Genomic DNA, 13985 nt, shown 5'->3' on the forward strand with positions numbered 1-13985 from the left:
TTGCTAAGAGATTTTGCAGAAGAGATGCAGTAAAATAACGTTTTGCTGGTTGAATTGACAAATTGAGAAATACACAAATTTTCACTCTAAGGACAAAAGTTTGAGGAATTACTAAATAACATGTGCTTTAGTGTTTTACACAAACTGCTGCACGTCCTATTCTTTGACCCAAATCTGCAAATACATGAAAATAATTTACCTCAGTTGTAAACATTAGCGATCGTGGTTGCTCACTTATCTTTTCTTTTATTTAGTTTTAGAAAATACAGTTTTAATTTAGATATATTTGAGTTTGGCAGTACAGCTTAGATTGGTGACCAGTAATCTAGTGAAGAACTTTTCTTTAATTCGATACAGGGATCAAGATGTATTGAATCTCACTCACAGACTCAATACATTTGACCAACGTGCACTGTTTGACTGGTGAAATGTCACAATGAATAATACCGTCCTGGTTATGTACATCTGTCCATTGGTATCCTCTATACATTGGTATCCTCTATATATGTGTAGAAACATACAGTACAATGATGTTTTTTTCCTTTGTTTTGGGACTCTCACTGGACTTCCCAGCGCAGGTTCCAGTCAGTCCTGCACATTATAGTCAGATCCAGAACAGAGGCTCAGTCCTAAACCAAATCAGAAAGTTATCTTTAAAAAAAACACGTGAACATCTACAGTATACTGTCCAGTAACAGCCCATATTTTGGGGAAAACGTTGCTATAATGATAGAAACCAGCTGAGAGAGTGAAGATCCATTTTGAGTGGATCCTGACATTTGGGCATAAAAGTAATTGGTCCTGTTGAAGAAATCCAGGTCATCATCTGAGATGTCGGTGTTGCTGCGGCGGTAGGCAGAGGCGTACCATTTGTCTGCACTCAACGCCACGGCAGCCCCTGCTGCTGCCGCACTTGCCACCCTCACAGGAGAGGTCCGCCCCCCCGGTCTGAAGCGAGAGCGGTTCCCACCGTAGCCGCCTCCTGCCCGGTGACTCCCCGCTGTGGAGCTGCGGGAGTGGGAGCCCCGGGAGGAGCCCCGGGACCCTCCACGACCTCCCTTAGACAGAGCGGGCTCACAGAGGAACGCAGCGAGCAGAAGAAACGTCCAGAATGTAGCAACCACCTGGTTCATTCCTGACATCTAAGCAGAGAGAAGAAGACGTGATGAAGCAGAGAAGCACATTTGATACTTTACTGTGTTGGTGATGCTGCACCTTTTAGAGGGAAATGATGAAAAAAAAAAAAATGATGCATTTTTTCTTTATCCGTTGAAATTTCCCTGAACAGCTGATGCCATTTTTTTTCTAATCACTGATGAATTATGGCCAAGAGTTTTGGAATATAACCGTCTGTGTATGAGTATATGTCATCAAGAGCCCAGAGGAACCCAGATTACTGCTGCTCAGTAAATGACGGACATCCTCATAGTGTGCAGTGTGGATCATGATATGTCTTCTATGTAAAAATCCCTTCTCTGTGTAAGTAGGCCAGTTTATAAAAAGGGAATATGCTCAGCAGAGAAACCAGCCTCCATCCAGTACACATGAAACAACATCATATATGGCTGATTAGGAATTAAAGGCACAGGGTGCTACATTTCCCAGTGGTTACAGGCCAGTAGAAATGCCTTGTTGTGGTCCAGCAGGTAACTGAGATATTTTCATATTTCCATGTATATATTGTTCAAATGAAAAAATGTTATGAATGCGCGGACAAGGCAAATGCATGTTGCTCGTCTGACTGCATCCTCATAAATGAGCCTGTGCGCGGTTGAGCTGTAGCCAGGAGGAATCCCACCATTCCAAAAGACATGCATAGTTCCTACATGTAAATAACGATGGTTGGTGTTTACCTTGTCCCCGTGTGCTGTTGTCCTTGTTTATGTTTTGCCACAAGCAGGAGAGAGAAGAGGCGAGTATCACGAACGATGGATGCAGGCTCGTTCATGCGGATGACGGTGGGAACGCGATGCGCGCTCACTGGAGAGAACACAATATTCTTCGGTACAGTCAGTTGGGGACGGGCCTTGTTCAAAGATCCTTGTTATTTAATTTCGGTTTTAATTTTTTTTTTTATATCAAGTTTGTCTTTATTATTCTCCATCTTGGTTACAGTGAGGTCCTCAGATTGATGACATGTTGATGTGTGAGCTCTTCACAACATCAGGAATATTCAAGTATATCCACCATCTTGTCCTATATTCTAAATGAGAGAGACATTTATCTCACATTCGGATTCTATGGTTGATTCCAATCTTAATATGTGTATCCATTAATCATTTCAGGAAAAAAAGAAAATGAAATAAAAAATACACATATTTAGGAGGAATTTCCACTTAACATTGAACACCTGATATTATAGTGTAATGTTGTCAACATGATATAATTTACTTATATTGTAGATTTTACCAGAATCTGCAATAATTCAAATTTATAGATTATTATTGTAAAACTATCAGATCATAAGTATGTATCAGTGATCTCTAAGTAATTTCAATGGATTCAACCATAAAAAACATTGTTAACATAAGTTGTTATGATGATGATTGTTATGCCACCTCATCAGAAACCCCAACAAAGAAACATAGGAGGAAATTAAACTAATGTTGTGAATTTTACCAGAATGTAAAAAAGTGTTCAAATTTGAATAAGGCTACCTACATACATGAATATCAACGATTTTACTGAATATATTTGGAGAATTTCAAAGTAAAGTCCAACATTTTCACTGTGGAATAGATAATTTCAGGTTACTTCAAAGTACTGTAAAAACATTTTGCTCAATAAGTTCAGAGAGAGACTGATATGCCTGTGTTCAGAACCTCCCTGACTACACACATACATGAATATCAACGATTTTTACTGAATATATTTTGAGATTTTTCAAAGTAAAGTCCAACATTTTCACTGTGGCCAATTGTGTCACTCATCGGCAGAAGCGATGTGGATTACTCGACACACGCTCCGAATCCTCGACACGGAAGGACACATCACTAATATGGCAGATCTTCCCTGTTCTACCCTCGGCAGACACCAGGTGGCGACACCGTACCGCCCCATGAATGACCCCACCGGAGAAGAAGACGCAGCAGGAAGTAGCAGCAGCAGCAGCAGCCACAGATCCAGGAGCAGCAGCAGCAGTATTATTGACATCAGTTCCTCGTCTCTGTCACCATGGCTTTCCTCTGCAGAAGTGCCGCCATGCTCCTGAAGCCCTGCAGCCGAGCTCCGGCCGCCATGAGCGCCCTGTCCGCCGCCCGGCTCTACAGCTCAGGTGAGGGGGTGGAGAGAGAGAGGACCCGGGGTCACTCTCCATGTTACTGCTGCTCCAATGTCAAGAAAACATGCGCCACCACTGGGAGACGGATGTGCAGCAGCAGTGTTAACGTCATATTGTCTTGTCCCCTTGCCTATGTTACGCCAGTGTACAGATCAATTCCCCCCTGAAATAGTGTTTACACTCCGAGTCCTAACACATAGATCACGTGCGGTATTTGGAGGGCGTGTGATTTAATTACGTGTTTCAGACCTGAAAACTATTCAGGGCAAGAAAGACATTTTCAAATTTAATATTATACAAAATATAAAACGACACAATAAAATCCAGACTCTACCATATAAACAGAAAAGTGACGTGTTATTTTGCATTGATGGTCAAGAGTATAGCTTGTTCTTTAATACTTGTTTGTTTAATTGATGTGGCCGATTCTCATCTCACCTGGAGAAGTAGGTACAGACCATTTAATGAAGGTTAATCATGATTTCTATATTGGTTACATAGAGCACTGTAAAATAATCATTTTAATTTTATATAGCACCAAGCTCTGGATTCATCTTATAATATATGTTTCTCACTGTGTGAACCCCTGCAGGCTGAGCTTAGTTTCAAGCATGACAAACTAATTAAAGGAATCATTATATTCGTTCAAAATCAGTTTCCTTGGCTGTCATAAACTGTGGATATCTGAGCAGGTTCCTCAATCTCATAAATCACCATCAGAGAGTGTCACCTCAACACCTGGCCAGAACTTGAAGCTTAGATTTAGAGTTTTTTCTGGAGACAGATGTTTGTCGTTCTACATAGAAATTCTACAAAATCTTGGAGAAGCCAAAATAAATGTTACTTTTTGTGGCCTAACATACATAGAAGCAGTCTTGTACCTTTGCCTTACAACATGTATCAGTGACCTCCACAGTCTCTTTGAAGCCTGAACACAAAGCTGTTAGTGTTGATCCTTCACCTTTTCTTCAATGATTGACCAGGATTTAACCTGTCCTTATGAAACCAACGTTTCTGACACATCTTTGGTGACCCATCACCTGGGTGAAAGGCTCCACCACCAACCAGGAAGCAGTTGTCCCGTCGGCAAACAAGCAGCTCGCAGGGTCAAAAAAATCTGGAAAAGCACTGACATTAGTTTTCTCTAAAAGGCTAGACAAGGCATTAAAATGTATTGAATTGAAGTATAATAGTCCTTAATATTTTCTGTCACTTTGTTTTGAATACATTAAGTTAAGTCTAAATTATTAAATTAAAAGTGTTTTTCCTTCACACAGGCGGTCAGTATGAGTATATTCTGGTGGATAAGCGAGGTGAGAAGAACAACGTGGGCTTCATCCAGCTGAACCGGCCAAAGGCTCTAAACGCTCTGTGTGACGGGCTGATGACAGAGTTGGGACGGGCCCTGGACTCTTTCGAAGCTGACGCAGATGTCGGAGCTATCGTTATCACCGGCAGTGACCGAGCCTTCGCTGGTGAGGGAACCAAGTGGTTATATTTAAAAATATTAAAAAAGAAGATGATGTATCAGCGGTAAACCTGACCTAAACCCTTATTTTTTTCAGCTGGAGCAGACATTAAAGAGATGCAGAACCGAACCTTCCAGGAATGTTATGGTGGAAACTTCCTGGCTCATTGGAACAGGGTGTCCACAGTGAGGAAACCTGTCATTGCAGCTGTCAATGGATTTGCTGTGAGGGTCCCTTCTTTACATTTTGTTGATATTTTCAACTGAGGGGAGGTAGTGTGATTTATGACAGATAAGACATTTAAATGACAATGAAAACCTTTCAAAGCTACAGAATATCAATGAGAGAAATCTAAACACCCACCATTTCCCCCAGAAAACAATAGAAATAGAGCCTAGTTCCAAAAGAGTAAATATTATTATTATTATTATTATTATTATTTTTCCTTCATGTAGAGTAGATCTAAAAAGACATGGGCATCCACATACTTTTGACTATATTGCTTTTACCAATCATGCACAGTAATTTATCGGTTCAAGATAAAAAATTAAAATCTGGTATGAAACGATGAAAATACATCTCATTCACTTCCTCCGTGTTTGACTCTGTTCAGCTGGGTGGAGGCTGCGAGCTGGCCATGATGTGTGACATCATCTACGCCGGAGAGAAGGCGCAGTTCGGCCAACCAGAGATCCTGTTGGGGACCATCCCTGGTAAAAACACATTTATATCGCCTTTCTTTCCGTGTTCACACTTCATTTCCTCATACTAAGGTTACCAGAGTCTTGCTGTCGGTGCAGCTGTTTATCACGTCTGTCTGCCTGCAGGGGCCGGAGGCACCCAGCGCCTGACTCGTGCCGTGGGCAAGTCCCTGGCGATGGAAATGGTTCTAACAGGAGACAAGGTCAACGCTCATGAAGCCAAGCAATCAGGTAACAGCAGCGATAGAAAGTAACTAAGTACTGTACTACTAGTGAAAGTAGAGTTTTTTTTATCGTTATAGCTTTGACACCTTACTTAAGTAAATAATGATCGGCCACATGCATCTGACTATAGATGGGATATGATGTTTCATTTGCTTCTCGCTCCCCAGGTTTAGTGAGTAAAGTTTATCCTGTGGACCAGCTGGTGTCTGAAGCTGTTAAATGTGGGGAAAAAATTGCAGCCAACTCCAAACTGGTCTCTTCTATGGCTAAAGAGGCTGTTAACGCAGGTGTGTAAAGCTTGTTTTAAAAGTTGGATATTTCAAACCGTATCGAGCTGATTACGTTTGTTTTGACTGACTTGTTCCTCTTGTGTCACTGAAGCTTTTGAGCTGACTTTGGCTGAGGGGAACCGTTTGGAAAAGCGCTTATTCCACTCCACCTTTGCTACGGTAAGTAGAAGAGCCCACCCGACAGCGAGAGAGGACAGTAGACTCTGCTTTTGACAGTGCGCTCATAGAGTGTGCGTGTGTGTGTTTCCCTGCAGGATGATCGCAAAGAAGGCATGACGGCATTTGTGGAGAAGAGAAAGGCCGATTTCCAGGACAACTAGAAGAGATCAGATGTAGAGCTCAGCCAAGAAGACTCAGATCCTGATATTACAGGGTCAATATCTTTTCCACAACAACTTGAATGATGCAAAACACCTGACTGTAGTGGAACATGTCTGTATGAGTTCGGATCTGACACGGTGATTGAGAGCACAGCAGTGTCTTCGTCATCACAGTGAAGCTGCTGCTGAGGCTCAGTATAAATCAGATGCAGTTGAGGTAGAGGTGGGTGTGTAGGTGAACACTATATGATAACTGTGTTATAGTCAGTGTGTCATAGGAGAAATCTGCCGATGACTTGTACTGACTTTGCCTTTTTCCTTTTGTCAAATGTTTGTCTTCATTTTGTAGGCAGATGTTTTCCATGTGTACATTTTACGAATAAAGCTCTAGATTGATTTTCATCACTGCAGCTATGGACCTCTGAGCACACAGGCACTTATGCTTATACTGGTATAGACTGTCAATTGCTTAAGCTCCTCTTGTCAGCCTCTCTCTGAATTAATCTACAATACAAATGTGGAGCCTGTGAAATCACAGTGCCCTTGAAGTTTTCGGCTGGATGACTGATGAAACTTTAACTTTGCACACCCTATAATACATGAGGAAGAAGCTGAGTATGTCTCCTTTCAAGTAACTGGGCTGTTCCTTACACATGTAATAAGATGAGGTTGCAAACAATTCTCCTGTTGAGGTTAATCTCTAACAGTGTCTATGCAACATACATGAAATGCAGTAAATAGTGCCGGCTCCATATCAAAAACCGATAAACTCAACAAGTGGATTCAGTTTAGCCAGCAGTGTGTGCTTCACACCAGTAGGTGGGGCTCTTGTGTTGTTACACGCTTAAGTACAAGTGCTGAAGAGAATTACTTCGCCTGTTGCATTGAAATGCTCCAGGTCGTCTGCACATGAGCACTTGACTTAATACTACTGAGAATTAAATACTTTTAACACTTTTGACACTTTTAACGTCAAGTAAGTAAAATAATGTCAGTAAAAACAGACAGGTAGTGGAAATCATTTAAATGTTCTGTGTTTCACATTAAAATATCCACTCATTCTAAAAAATTGACATTTTGCCACATGTACAGACTTGTTTTAGAGATTAATAAATGTCAGAAAGCTTAAAAATATATATCTGTAAGAATGATCTGCTATTGCCCATGGTGTGTTCATCACCTATATCCAATTGAAATAATCAGTAACACATAAAACCATATCTTAGACTTGAAAGAGAAACAGCAGAACAAATGTGGTTAATGAGCTCTTTCTTGTGCCGCTCCAATCATCGCAGGGCTCCTTCTTCTCTGTGTGATCTTCACACGGCGGCTCCCCCATATTTTCACAAGGCCGTGTCCTAATTTAATTTTATTTTCATTCAATATTCCCCCTGGAGCTCGGTTTCTTGTCAGCTCCTTGGAACAAAACTTTAAAAAGGAGGAGGAGGGAGAAAAAAAACGTGTCTCCTTGGTCCCACAAAAGTGCACAGAAGCTTCTCTCTGAGGCTGTAGCGAAAGGTCAAAATAATAAATGTAGACTCAATTGAGGCTCTGCAGACACACAAAGGGGGCAAAACGCTACATTTTGGCAGCGCAGACCCTCATGGCGTGATAAACTCATTTAAAGAAGCTGTGATAAAGAGAAAGCAGCATGGGTCCACAGGGGGAGAAAGAGGCTTTCAGTCCGGCAGACAGGCCTGGCTCCAGCAGGCGTCTTTTCTCCGGCGCTGGCTGCAGACTCCCATCCCTCTGCAAAACATCACCCATATTCCTGCCCCTGTTCCTCCTGCAGCCAGTTCATTCTTCAAAGGGATGCTGCAACATAAACCTCAATCCTGTTTTACTGGGAACAGCTCACTATAAAGGTAAAATAGATTTTTGTTTCCCTATAGCAAAGGATTTTTTTGCAATGTGATTAGCAGAAATAAATGTTTTCAAATGGATCAGCACAAAACACAATGACACATGTTACAGTTGAATATAAAGTAAAAAACATTGCAGGCCTGGAATGTAAAATATCTTGTGAGCGTGTATAGTTGGAATCTGTAATAAAAGTACCAGCCTATTTCTGTAGTTTATTATTACCAGCAGCTGAATGCAGGTTGTAAATGCAGCATAGGCCCACATGCCTGCAGTGCTACACTGTGGCTTGACTTTCTCTTAAGGGCCTTTTTATATGCAGTTGTCCTACTTTACTTTTTTTCAACCAGGATCTGCGGCCATGGAAAAAAAGGACTCCTCAGCATTTTTCTACAATACAGCTAAGAGTTGTTTCTCTGGCTCGGATCAAGTGAGTGGTTTTCATCAGACAAATAGGGACCGTATCGAAACAAAATGTTCACCAGTGTCTGCTCTGAATTATGCCCACCCAAGGGCGTCAGAAACAACACAGAGCGAAGATTTACCGACTATACAGCCTGTCGTACTAATGACACAACGCTATTTCTAAGATTCAGGCAGGCTACCAAGCATTAAATTACTTTACCGAGTCTAATTGCTAAAGTGATTATGAATATCTAACTTTTTTGTTTATAATCTAACGTTTTTATGATACAAAACTATAGTGATAATTATTTAAAAATAACTAACATGTATTTCCTACATACATTTATATATATACAATTAGGCTATATATTAATTTACATCATTAGATCCTTAGTTGAACAAATATGAATTATATATTATGTTAATTATATATAATGATCAAATTATGTTCATTTAAAAATAACCTAAAGAAAATGTATTAGATCAAATTCAATTTAACTGTGTTACAAAGCTTACAGAGTGACAGTTTAATGTGTTAAGTGATGATTTAATTAAGTTTGAGAAATGGACTCGGTGTAGTAGCGCCCTGACCAATCAAATTAAGGTCCTTTGTCACATGACTTGTTTACAAAAAAGACGAAGTTAGGATATATTTCTAAATAAAAAAACTCCGTCCGAAAGAAAACTGAAACAGGTTCAAATTCAGCTTTAAAACCAGAACGATTATCACGAAAATATGCATGCGGAGACCAGAGCCCCAATTGAATGACTTGCGTGTGTTTGTGGAGTTAAACAAAGCAGGAAGTAGAGTGCAGGGTCTGCTCTCCCTTCTCCTCAGCACTGTTCTCCTCTCTTTCAACATGGTGTTGAAAGGAATCCCCTCCGTGCTCTCACCTGAGCTGCTCTACACTCTGGCTCTAATGGGCCACGGGGACGAACTGGGTATGACTCTGAATGATGTTGTTGATATGGACGATCTTTTCTTATCTTACCTCAGTCGTCGCCAGTGTATAGACTGATCCCAGCTCAGGTCAACACACAGGATCAGACTTATTGCAGTGGCTCGACGTCTTTTCTTTTCTCTTTCAGTTCTGGCTGATGCTAATTTCCCTGCATCCTCCACCTGTGCCTGTGGCCCCAAAGAGATAAGAGCTGACGGTATGAAAACACACATGACCGTTAATATAAGTGTTGTGTGAGTGTGTGGAACTTATCTTCAAACCAGGAAATAGGTAAGCATTTGACACTTCCGGTTCCAAGCTTATTGAAACAACTTTATTGAACCATTTTCAAATGTGCAAGCATTATTTTTTTTTTTACAGATGTAGGTCTCTGGCTCATGAAAAGCAAGAGGCAAGACCTTCATGGAACAAAAATGGTGTCAGGCATGAGGAAGAAAGAAATGAATCATTAAAACAATAAATAAATCATAATAAGGTATTGATTAGAAGGTCGAGGGCCAGTTTGCCAAACTTGTTCTTCAATCATTTTAGATAAGTCCATTGCACAGAAATTTAGGGTGAAAATATTAAAGCTAGGGTTGGTAATCCTGGAAATGTCAGGCTTCACTTTGAGAAAATGAAAACTATTCATCCCACTCCCTCCCACCTGCCCTCTCTTCAAATCTAAGCCCCACAAACACATAAATGCGAGCTGGCTGACAACAGTTTGAAGCCGACTTCTCTGTGACGCGCTCACAAACGTCTGGCTATCGTCTCTGCTTGAGTTGTGTGTCTCCTTCCACCGTTCGGTTGGTGACAGATGGGTTCATTGACAAATCATTACCAAATGAAATCATTGGTCGTGTTTGTTTCAGTTCTGCGAGGCCCATAGACTCCTGCTTTTCTCAAGATTGTTTTCAGACATCTTTTTTTATTGATGGCTATCGAATAAGATGCAAGTAAGATAATAGGTGTTTCAGAAACAACTCACCATTCCTACCTTTTTTAAATCAGTGTTTTTGCTTTTATGTGCTTGGACCTGGGAACATAACGTTTCCCAGGGATCAGAATGATAGTAATCAGAAAGTTGTTTTTGCAATCTCCTAGTTGAGTCCATAAATAATGTGCTTTTTGGAGAAGGGGTCAAGTTGGAACTTCCTGAGAGAAAAGCCCCTCATTGACATCCAGCCACAGAACTTCAGAATACACTAATGGGAATTCTCACCACAAAGTGTTTTTCTAGACTTACATTTTTTTCTTTTCTTATTATCAAATCTATGCAGAAAGCGTATTTGTTTTCTTTTGAGGGAACCAGGGGGATGCTAACTTCTGGGCTGAGTTATAACACCTCATCCCTGCAGTCTTCTGTTTTAAGTTGCTTTTCCAACTGTGTCTGATCTTCATGTAGGTTTGGGAATCCCACAGCTTTTGAAGGCCATTTTGAAGCTCTTGCCCCTGGACACCTACGTCCCCTATTCGGTACAGGACTCGTCTACCTAAAGTTTCCATAAATCTCTGTCTGTATGTGGAATGCATATCTCGAGAACCGTGCACCTCGTTGTCTTCAAATTTGGCCTAAGGAAGTGCAGTGTGTTAAACTTTTGTAGAAACAGGTGACCAGTGCTGTGTTGCAGCAGCGTCTGGGACTTATAAATCAAGAAATGTTGTCGTTCAACACAGCTGACTTCAGTTTGCGGCTGTGCGTACTGAATCAAGCTTCACTGAACTTTGAATAGACAGATGGGGAGCAGCTTCAGGGTTCTGCAGACTGACACCTGTAGCATTTTCAGAAAGAAAGCTGCAAACCAACCTTTACCACAGTTTACCTTCCAAACAGACGTGTTTAGAACAGGCACTGCATTAGTAAGTCTAAACTGAGCTGTGTCCTCCTGTTATCGGCCATATAACAAATATTTTCTGCTGGATAATGTTGCTGTCTTCTAAAATGTTAATGTTTCCCCAGGCTGCAGTCATGGATCTGGTGGACAGTGACAAACGGAACGGTTTACTTGTGCCTGTGTGGGACACCTACAAAGAGCTCCTGAATGAGGCTGGGTCCCAGGTGAAACTGCCAGTCCACCTAATTATTGAACAATTCAGTGAGTAATTCAAAGAAACTGTGCGTCTGTTAGATTGATGACTCGTCTGTTGATTCCTCTTTGTACACAGACTTCTCTTGAGAAGGTGGAGAGGTTTGCTTTCTATGAACGAGCCAAGAAAGCCTACGCTGTTGTGGCGACAGGGTGTGTATCGTGTCTGCCTTCATTTCAATATTAGTGCGGAATATTTCATATTGTATGAAAAAAAGAATACGAAAGCATTTGTCCCTGTGTAAAAGTTCAAGGACATTCTCCACTGGAGAAACGTTTGCCACCATTTAATTTGTCTTGTAAACAAGCTTCACAGGACATTTCGTGTCTCTTAATTCACTATATATGAATTTCTCAAATTTAGCTGCTTATTCAACCAGGATATATTTTTGTAAATGTGTATAAATATCCAGCTGGCATATAAAAAACAATTCCCTCTGCTTTTTCTACATAGGGAAACCGCACTCTATGGAAACGTGATACTGAAGAAGGGGATCATTCCTGCTGAGCTGCTGCAGTGATGCACATATTTTGAAGTGGCATGCTTGAATGCCACCGTGCTCTCCCACACACAGCCAGAGACAAGGGTGTTGCTTTTCAGCATTTTAATTCCCACCACATACACGTGAATAAACATAAATTAACTAACTTTAAGGGTCTAGCTTTGCAGCTCAGTCCTTTCTGGTTCCTCTCCTGTGTCTCTTTTCCCGTGTGTGTCTCTGTGAGCTTTAAAAAAAGACACTCTTAGCAAATTGTTGTATTAATTATTATAATTGTAAGTAAGTGAGGTTACAATCAGATTTCAGCTGGGGCATGTGCCCCCTGAACCCACCCCTGGTTCAGCCACAACGAGGGGAAATCAGGAGAGAGATTTTTTGTTTTTTTTTGTTCCATTTCCAGAGGCTGTGGATTAAAAAAAAATATTTATTCTTCTTAATTTGTCATTAATACACTGAATATGATCTGAGTTGATCCAAAATGATTTTGTATTTTAAACTAATAACTTTCATGTTGTGTGCGCTTTTCAATAAACGAAACACTGAAAATCTTACATGTTTAAAGTGTATTTATCACCCACATACAAATAATAGACACTGACATAAATATATGATCATTGATATTTTAATACTCTCTTGATAAGGATCAACAGAGACTGTGTGGTTATTGACCAATCACATGTGGTACAGATCATCCAAATCTTCCTCTGGTTCACTGTGCTTCCTCTGATACGGCAAATCAACAGGAGCCTCAGATTTAGCAGCATCTTGGTAAAGAGCCGGCTGCTGGTGGTCTTCGTGATACAGGTCGTCCATGTCCTCCTCTGGCTGGAGGTGAAGTCTGACCTGTCTTTCTCCCGTGACCTCAATTCTCAGCGGCTCCGTTTGCACTAGCAAGGGCTGGTCGTCCCGATGATACAGCTCGTCCTTGTCCTCCTCTGGTTCTGAGTGAGCGACACGGGTCCATACACCAGCTTTGCTCTCGACCTGCTCAGCTTGCTGTGAGGCCACCTCTCTGAAAACAGGGTGGTCGATGTCATCTCTATCCTCCTCTGGTTCGTTGTACAACATGTCGGCAACAGGGAGGACGTCCTGGTTAGGGATCTGGTCTTTGAGGAGATCTCTCATTGAAAGATGGTGCAGCTCATTCAGGTCTTCTTCGGCCTTCAGGGGCCGTTCCCTGCCCGCCATGCTCTTCCAAATCTTCATGCTGGGGTCGATGTCGTAGTCCGTCTGGTCCAGGTCCTCAGGAGGTTCCACTTCCACTCCCCAGGACGTCTTTTCTTTGTCATCCATGGACCTGAAATAAACATCACGCAACTTTAGTCTGCCTCAGTCCAAGAGAAGATTATTCACTTGCATGTTAGTTAAAGGAAATTGAAACTTACATAGCTGTATCCTGGAATGCAGCATCTGTAAGTTTATTCTGAGAAAAGAGAACAAATGTTACGCAACTGCTGTCCGAATACAAGCTAGCAGTCATACAGACATGCTGGACATTTCAAGCTCATCAGGAATAATTTATCATGACATATAAAGCAGTGGAGTTTACGCTGTTCTACCCTAGGACAGCCAAGAGTCGTCTACACATACCCCCAGTTTATATGGCTTCGCTGTGATGCCAAGAATCATGGAGACACAGACTATTAGAGAAAACCTGCAAGTGAAAAGCCTGAGGGTTAATGTCCAGATTTCAAATCAACAAGACATTACAAAGGTGATCATTGTCTAGTCACTCAAACAAACCCTTAAAACCAGGCTACGCAGCGTTGACAGTCAGAAACCACTTGAAGCCTTGTGTTGTTTTCCTACCTGAACATGGTGTCTTTCTTTCTGCCTTCAGTTCAATGTTTTGGCTGCGGACAAAAATAAATTCTGACTTCTCTTCACCTGACGCACGGGACCAA

The 13985-nt window shown here is 41.3% G+C and overlaps 4 protein-coding genes across 4 annotated transcripts; 2 read left to right on the top strand and 2 right to left on the bottom strand.

The window, feature by feature from the left end:
• Positions 1-304: 304 nt before the first annotated feature.
• On the bottom strand, positions 305-1996 carry sprn (shadow of prion protein). Its single transcript, XM_062401720.1, has 2 exons — positions 1854-1996; positions 305-1142 (listed from the first exon to the last, which is right to left on the bottom strand). The coding sequence occupies exon 2, from the start codon at positions 1140-1142 to the stop codon at positions 675-677; it is 468 nt and encodes a 155-aa protein (XP_062257704.1). The 5' UTR covers positions 1854-1996; the 3' UTR covers positions 305-674.
• A 1076-nt stretch (positions 1997-3072) lies between these two features.
• On the top strand, positions 3073-6687 carry echs1 (enoyl CoA hydratase, short chain, 1, mitochondrial). The gene is made up of 8 exons (XM_062401424.1): positions 3073-3274; positions 4558-4755; positions 4846-4973; positions 5363-5462; positions 5577-5681; positions 5843-5962; positions 6057-6124; positions 6220-6687. Exons 1-8 carry the CDS (start codon positions 3175-3177, stop codon positions 6283-6285), a joined length of 885 nt encoding a protein of 294 aa, XP_062257408.1. The 5' UTR covers positions 3073-3174; the 3' UTR covers positions 6286-6687.
• Positions 6688-9236: 2549 nt separating this feature from the next.
• On the top strand, positions 9237-12632 carry fuom (fucose mutarotase). Its single transcript, XM_062401453.1, has 6 exons — positions 9237-9492; positions 9640-9708; positions 10900-10970; positions 11455-11553; positions 11661-11734; positions 12036-12632. Exons 1-6 carry the CDS (start codon positions 9291-9293, stop codon positions 12100-12102), a joined length of 582 nt encoding a protein of 193 aa, XP_062257437.1. The 5' UTR covers positions 9237-9290; the 3' UTR covers positions 12103-12632.
• On the bottom strand, positions 12625-13985 carry si:ch211-217g15.3 (uncharacterized protein LOC368914 homolog). Its single transcript, XM_062401452.1, has 4 exons — positions 13891-13985; positions 13672-13735; positions 13467-13504; positions 12625-13378 (listed from the first exon to the last, which is right to left on the bottom strand). Exons 1-4 carry the CDS (start codon positions 13896-13898, stop codon positions 12754-12756), a joined length of 735 nt encoding a protein of 244 aa, XP_062257436.1. The 5' UTR covers positions 13899-13985; the 3' UTR covers positions 12625-12753.

Source organism: Platichthys flesus, chromosome 12 (genome assembly GCF_949316205.1).
Source record: "Platichthys flesus chromosome 12, fPlaFle2.1, whole genome shotgun sequence".
NCBI lineage: Eukaryota > Metazoa > Chordata > Actinopteri > Pleuronectiformes > Pleuronectidae > Platichthys > Platichthys flesus.

What these genes read in the sequence shown, in the direction of transcription:
- si:ch211-217g15.3 (XM_062401452.1), bottom strand. An exon ending in CGAAGCCATATAAACTGGGG is followed by an intron (nt 13,505 to 13,671) that starts GTATGTGTAGAC and finishes CTCTTTTCTCAG; the next exon opens with AATAAACTTACAGATGCTGC. An exon ending in GCATTCCAGGATACAGCTAT is followed by an intron (nt 13,379 to 13,466) that starts GTAAGTTTCAAT and finishes TGTTTATTTCAG; the next exon opens with GTCCATGGATGACAAAGAAA.
- fuom (XM_062401453.1), top strand. Translation starts at nt 9,291, where the DNA reads ATGCGGAGACCAGAGCCCCAATTGAATGACTTGCGTGTGTTTGTGGAG. An exon ending in GGGCCACGGGGACGAACTGG is followed by an intron (nt 9,493 to 9,639) that starts GTATGACTCTGA and finishes TTTCTCTTTCAG; the next exon opens with TTCTGGCTGATGCTAATTTC. An exon ending in TGAATGAGGCTGGGTCCCAG is followed by an intron (nt 11,554 to 11,660) that starts GTGAAACTGCCA and finishes CTTTGTACACAG; the next exon opens with ACTTCTCTTGAGAAGGTGGA.
- sprn (XM_062401720.1), bottom strand. Translation starts at nt 1,142, where the DNA reads ATGTCAGGAATGAACCAGGTGGTTGCTACATTCTGGACGTTTCTTCTG.
- echs1 (XM_062401424.1), top strand. Translation starts at nt 3,175, where the DNA reads ATGGCTTTCCTCTGCAGAAGTGCCGCCATGCTCCTGAAGCCCTGCAGC. An exon ending in TCATGAAGCCAAGCAATCAG is followed by an intron (nt 5,682 to 5,842) that starts GTAACAGCAGCG and finishes CTCGCTCCCCAG; the next exon opens with GTTTAGTGAGTAAAGTTTAT. An exon ending in TCCACTCCACCTTTGCTACG is followed by an intron (nt 6,125 to 6,219) that starts GTAAGTAGAAGA and finishes GTTTCCCTGCAG; the next exon opens with GATGATCGCAAAGAAGGCAT.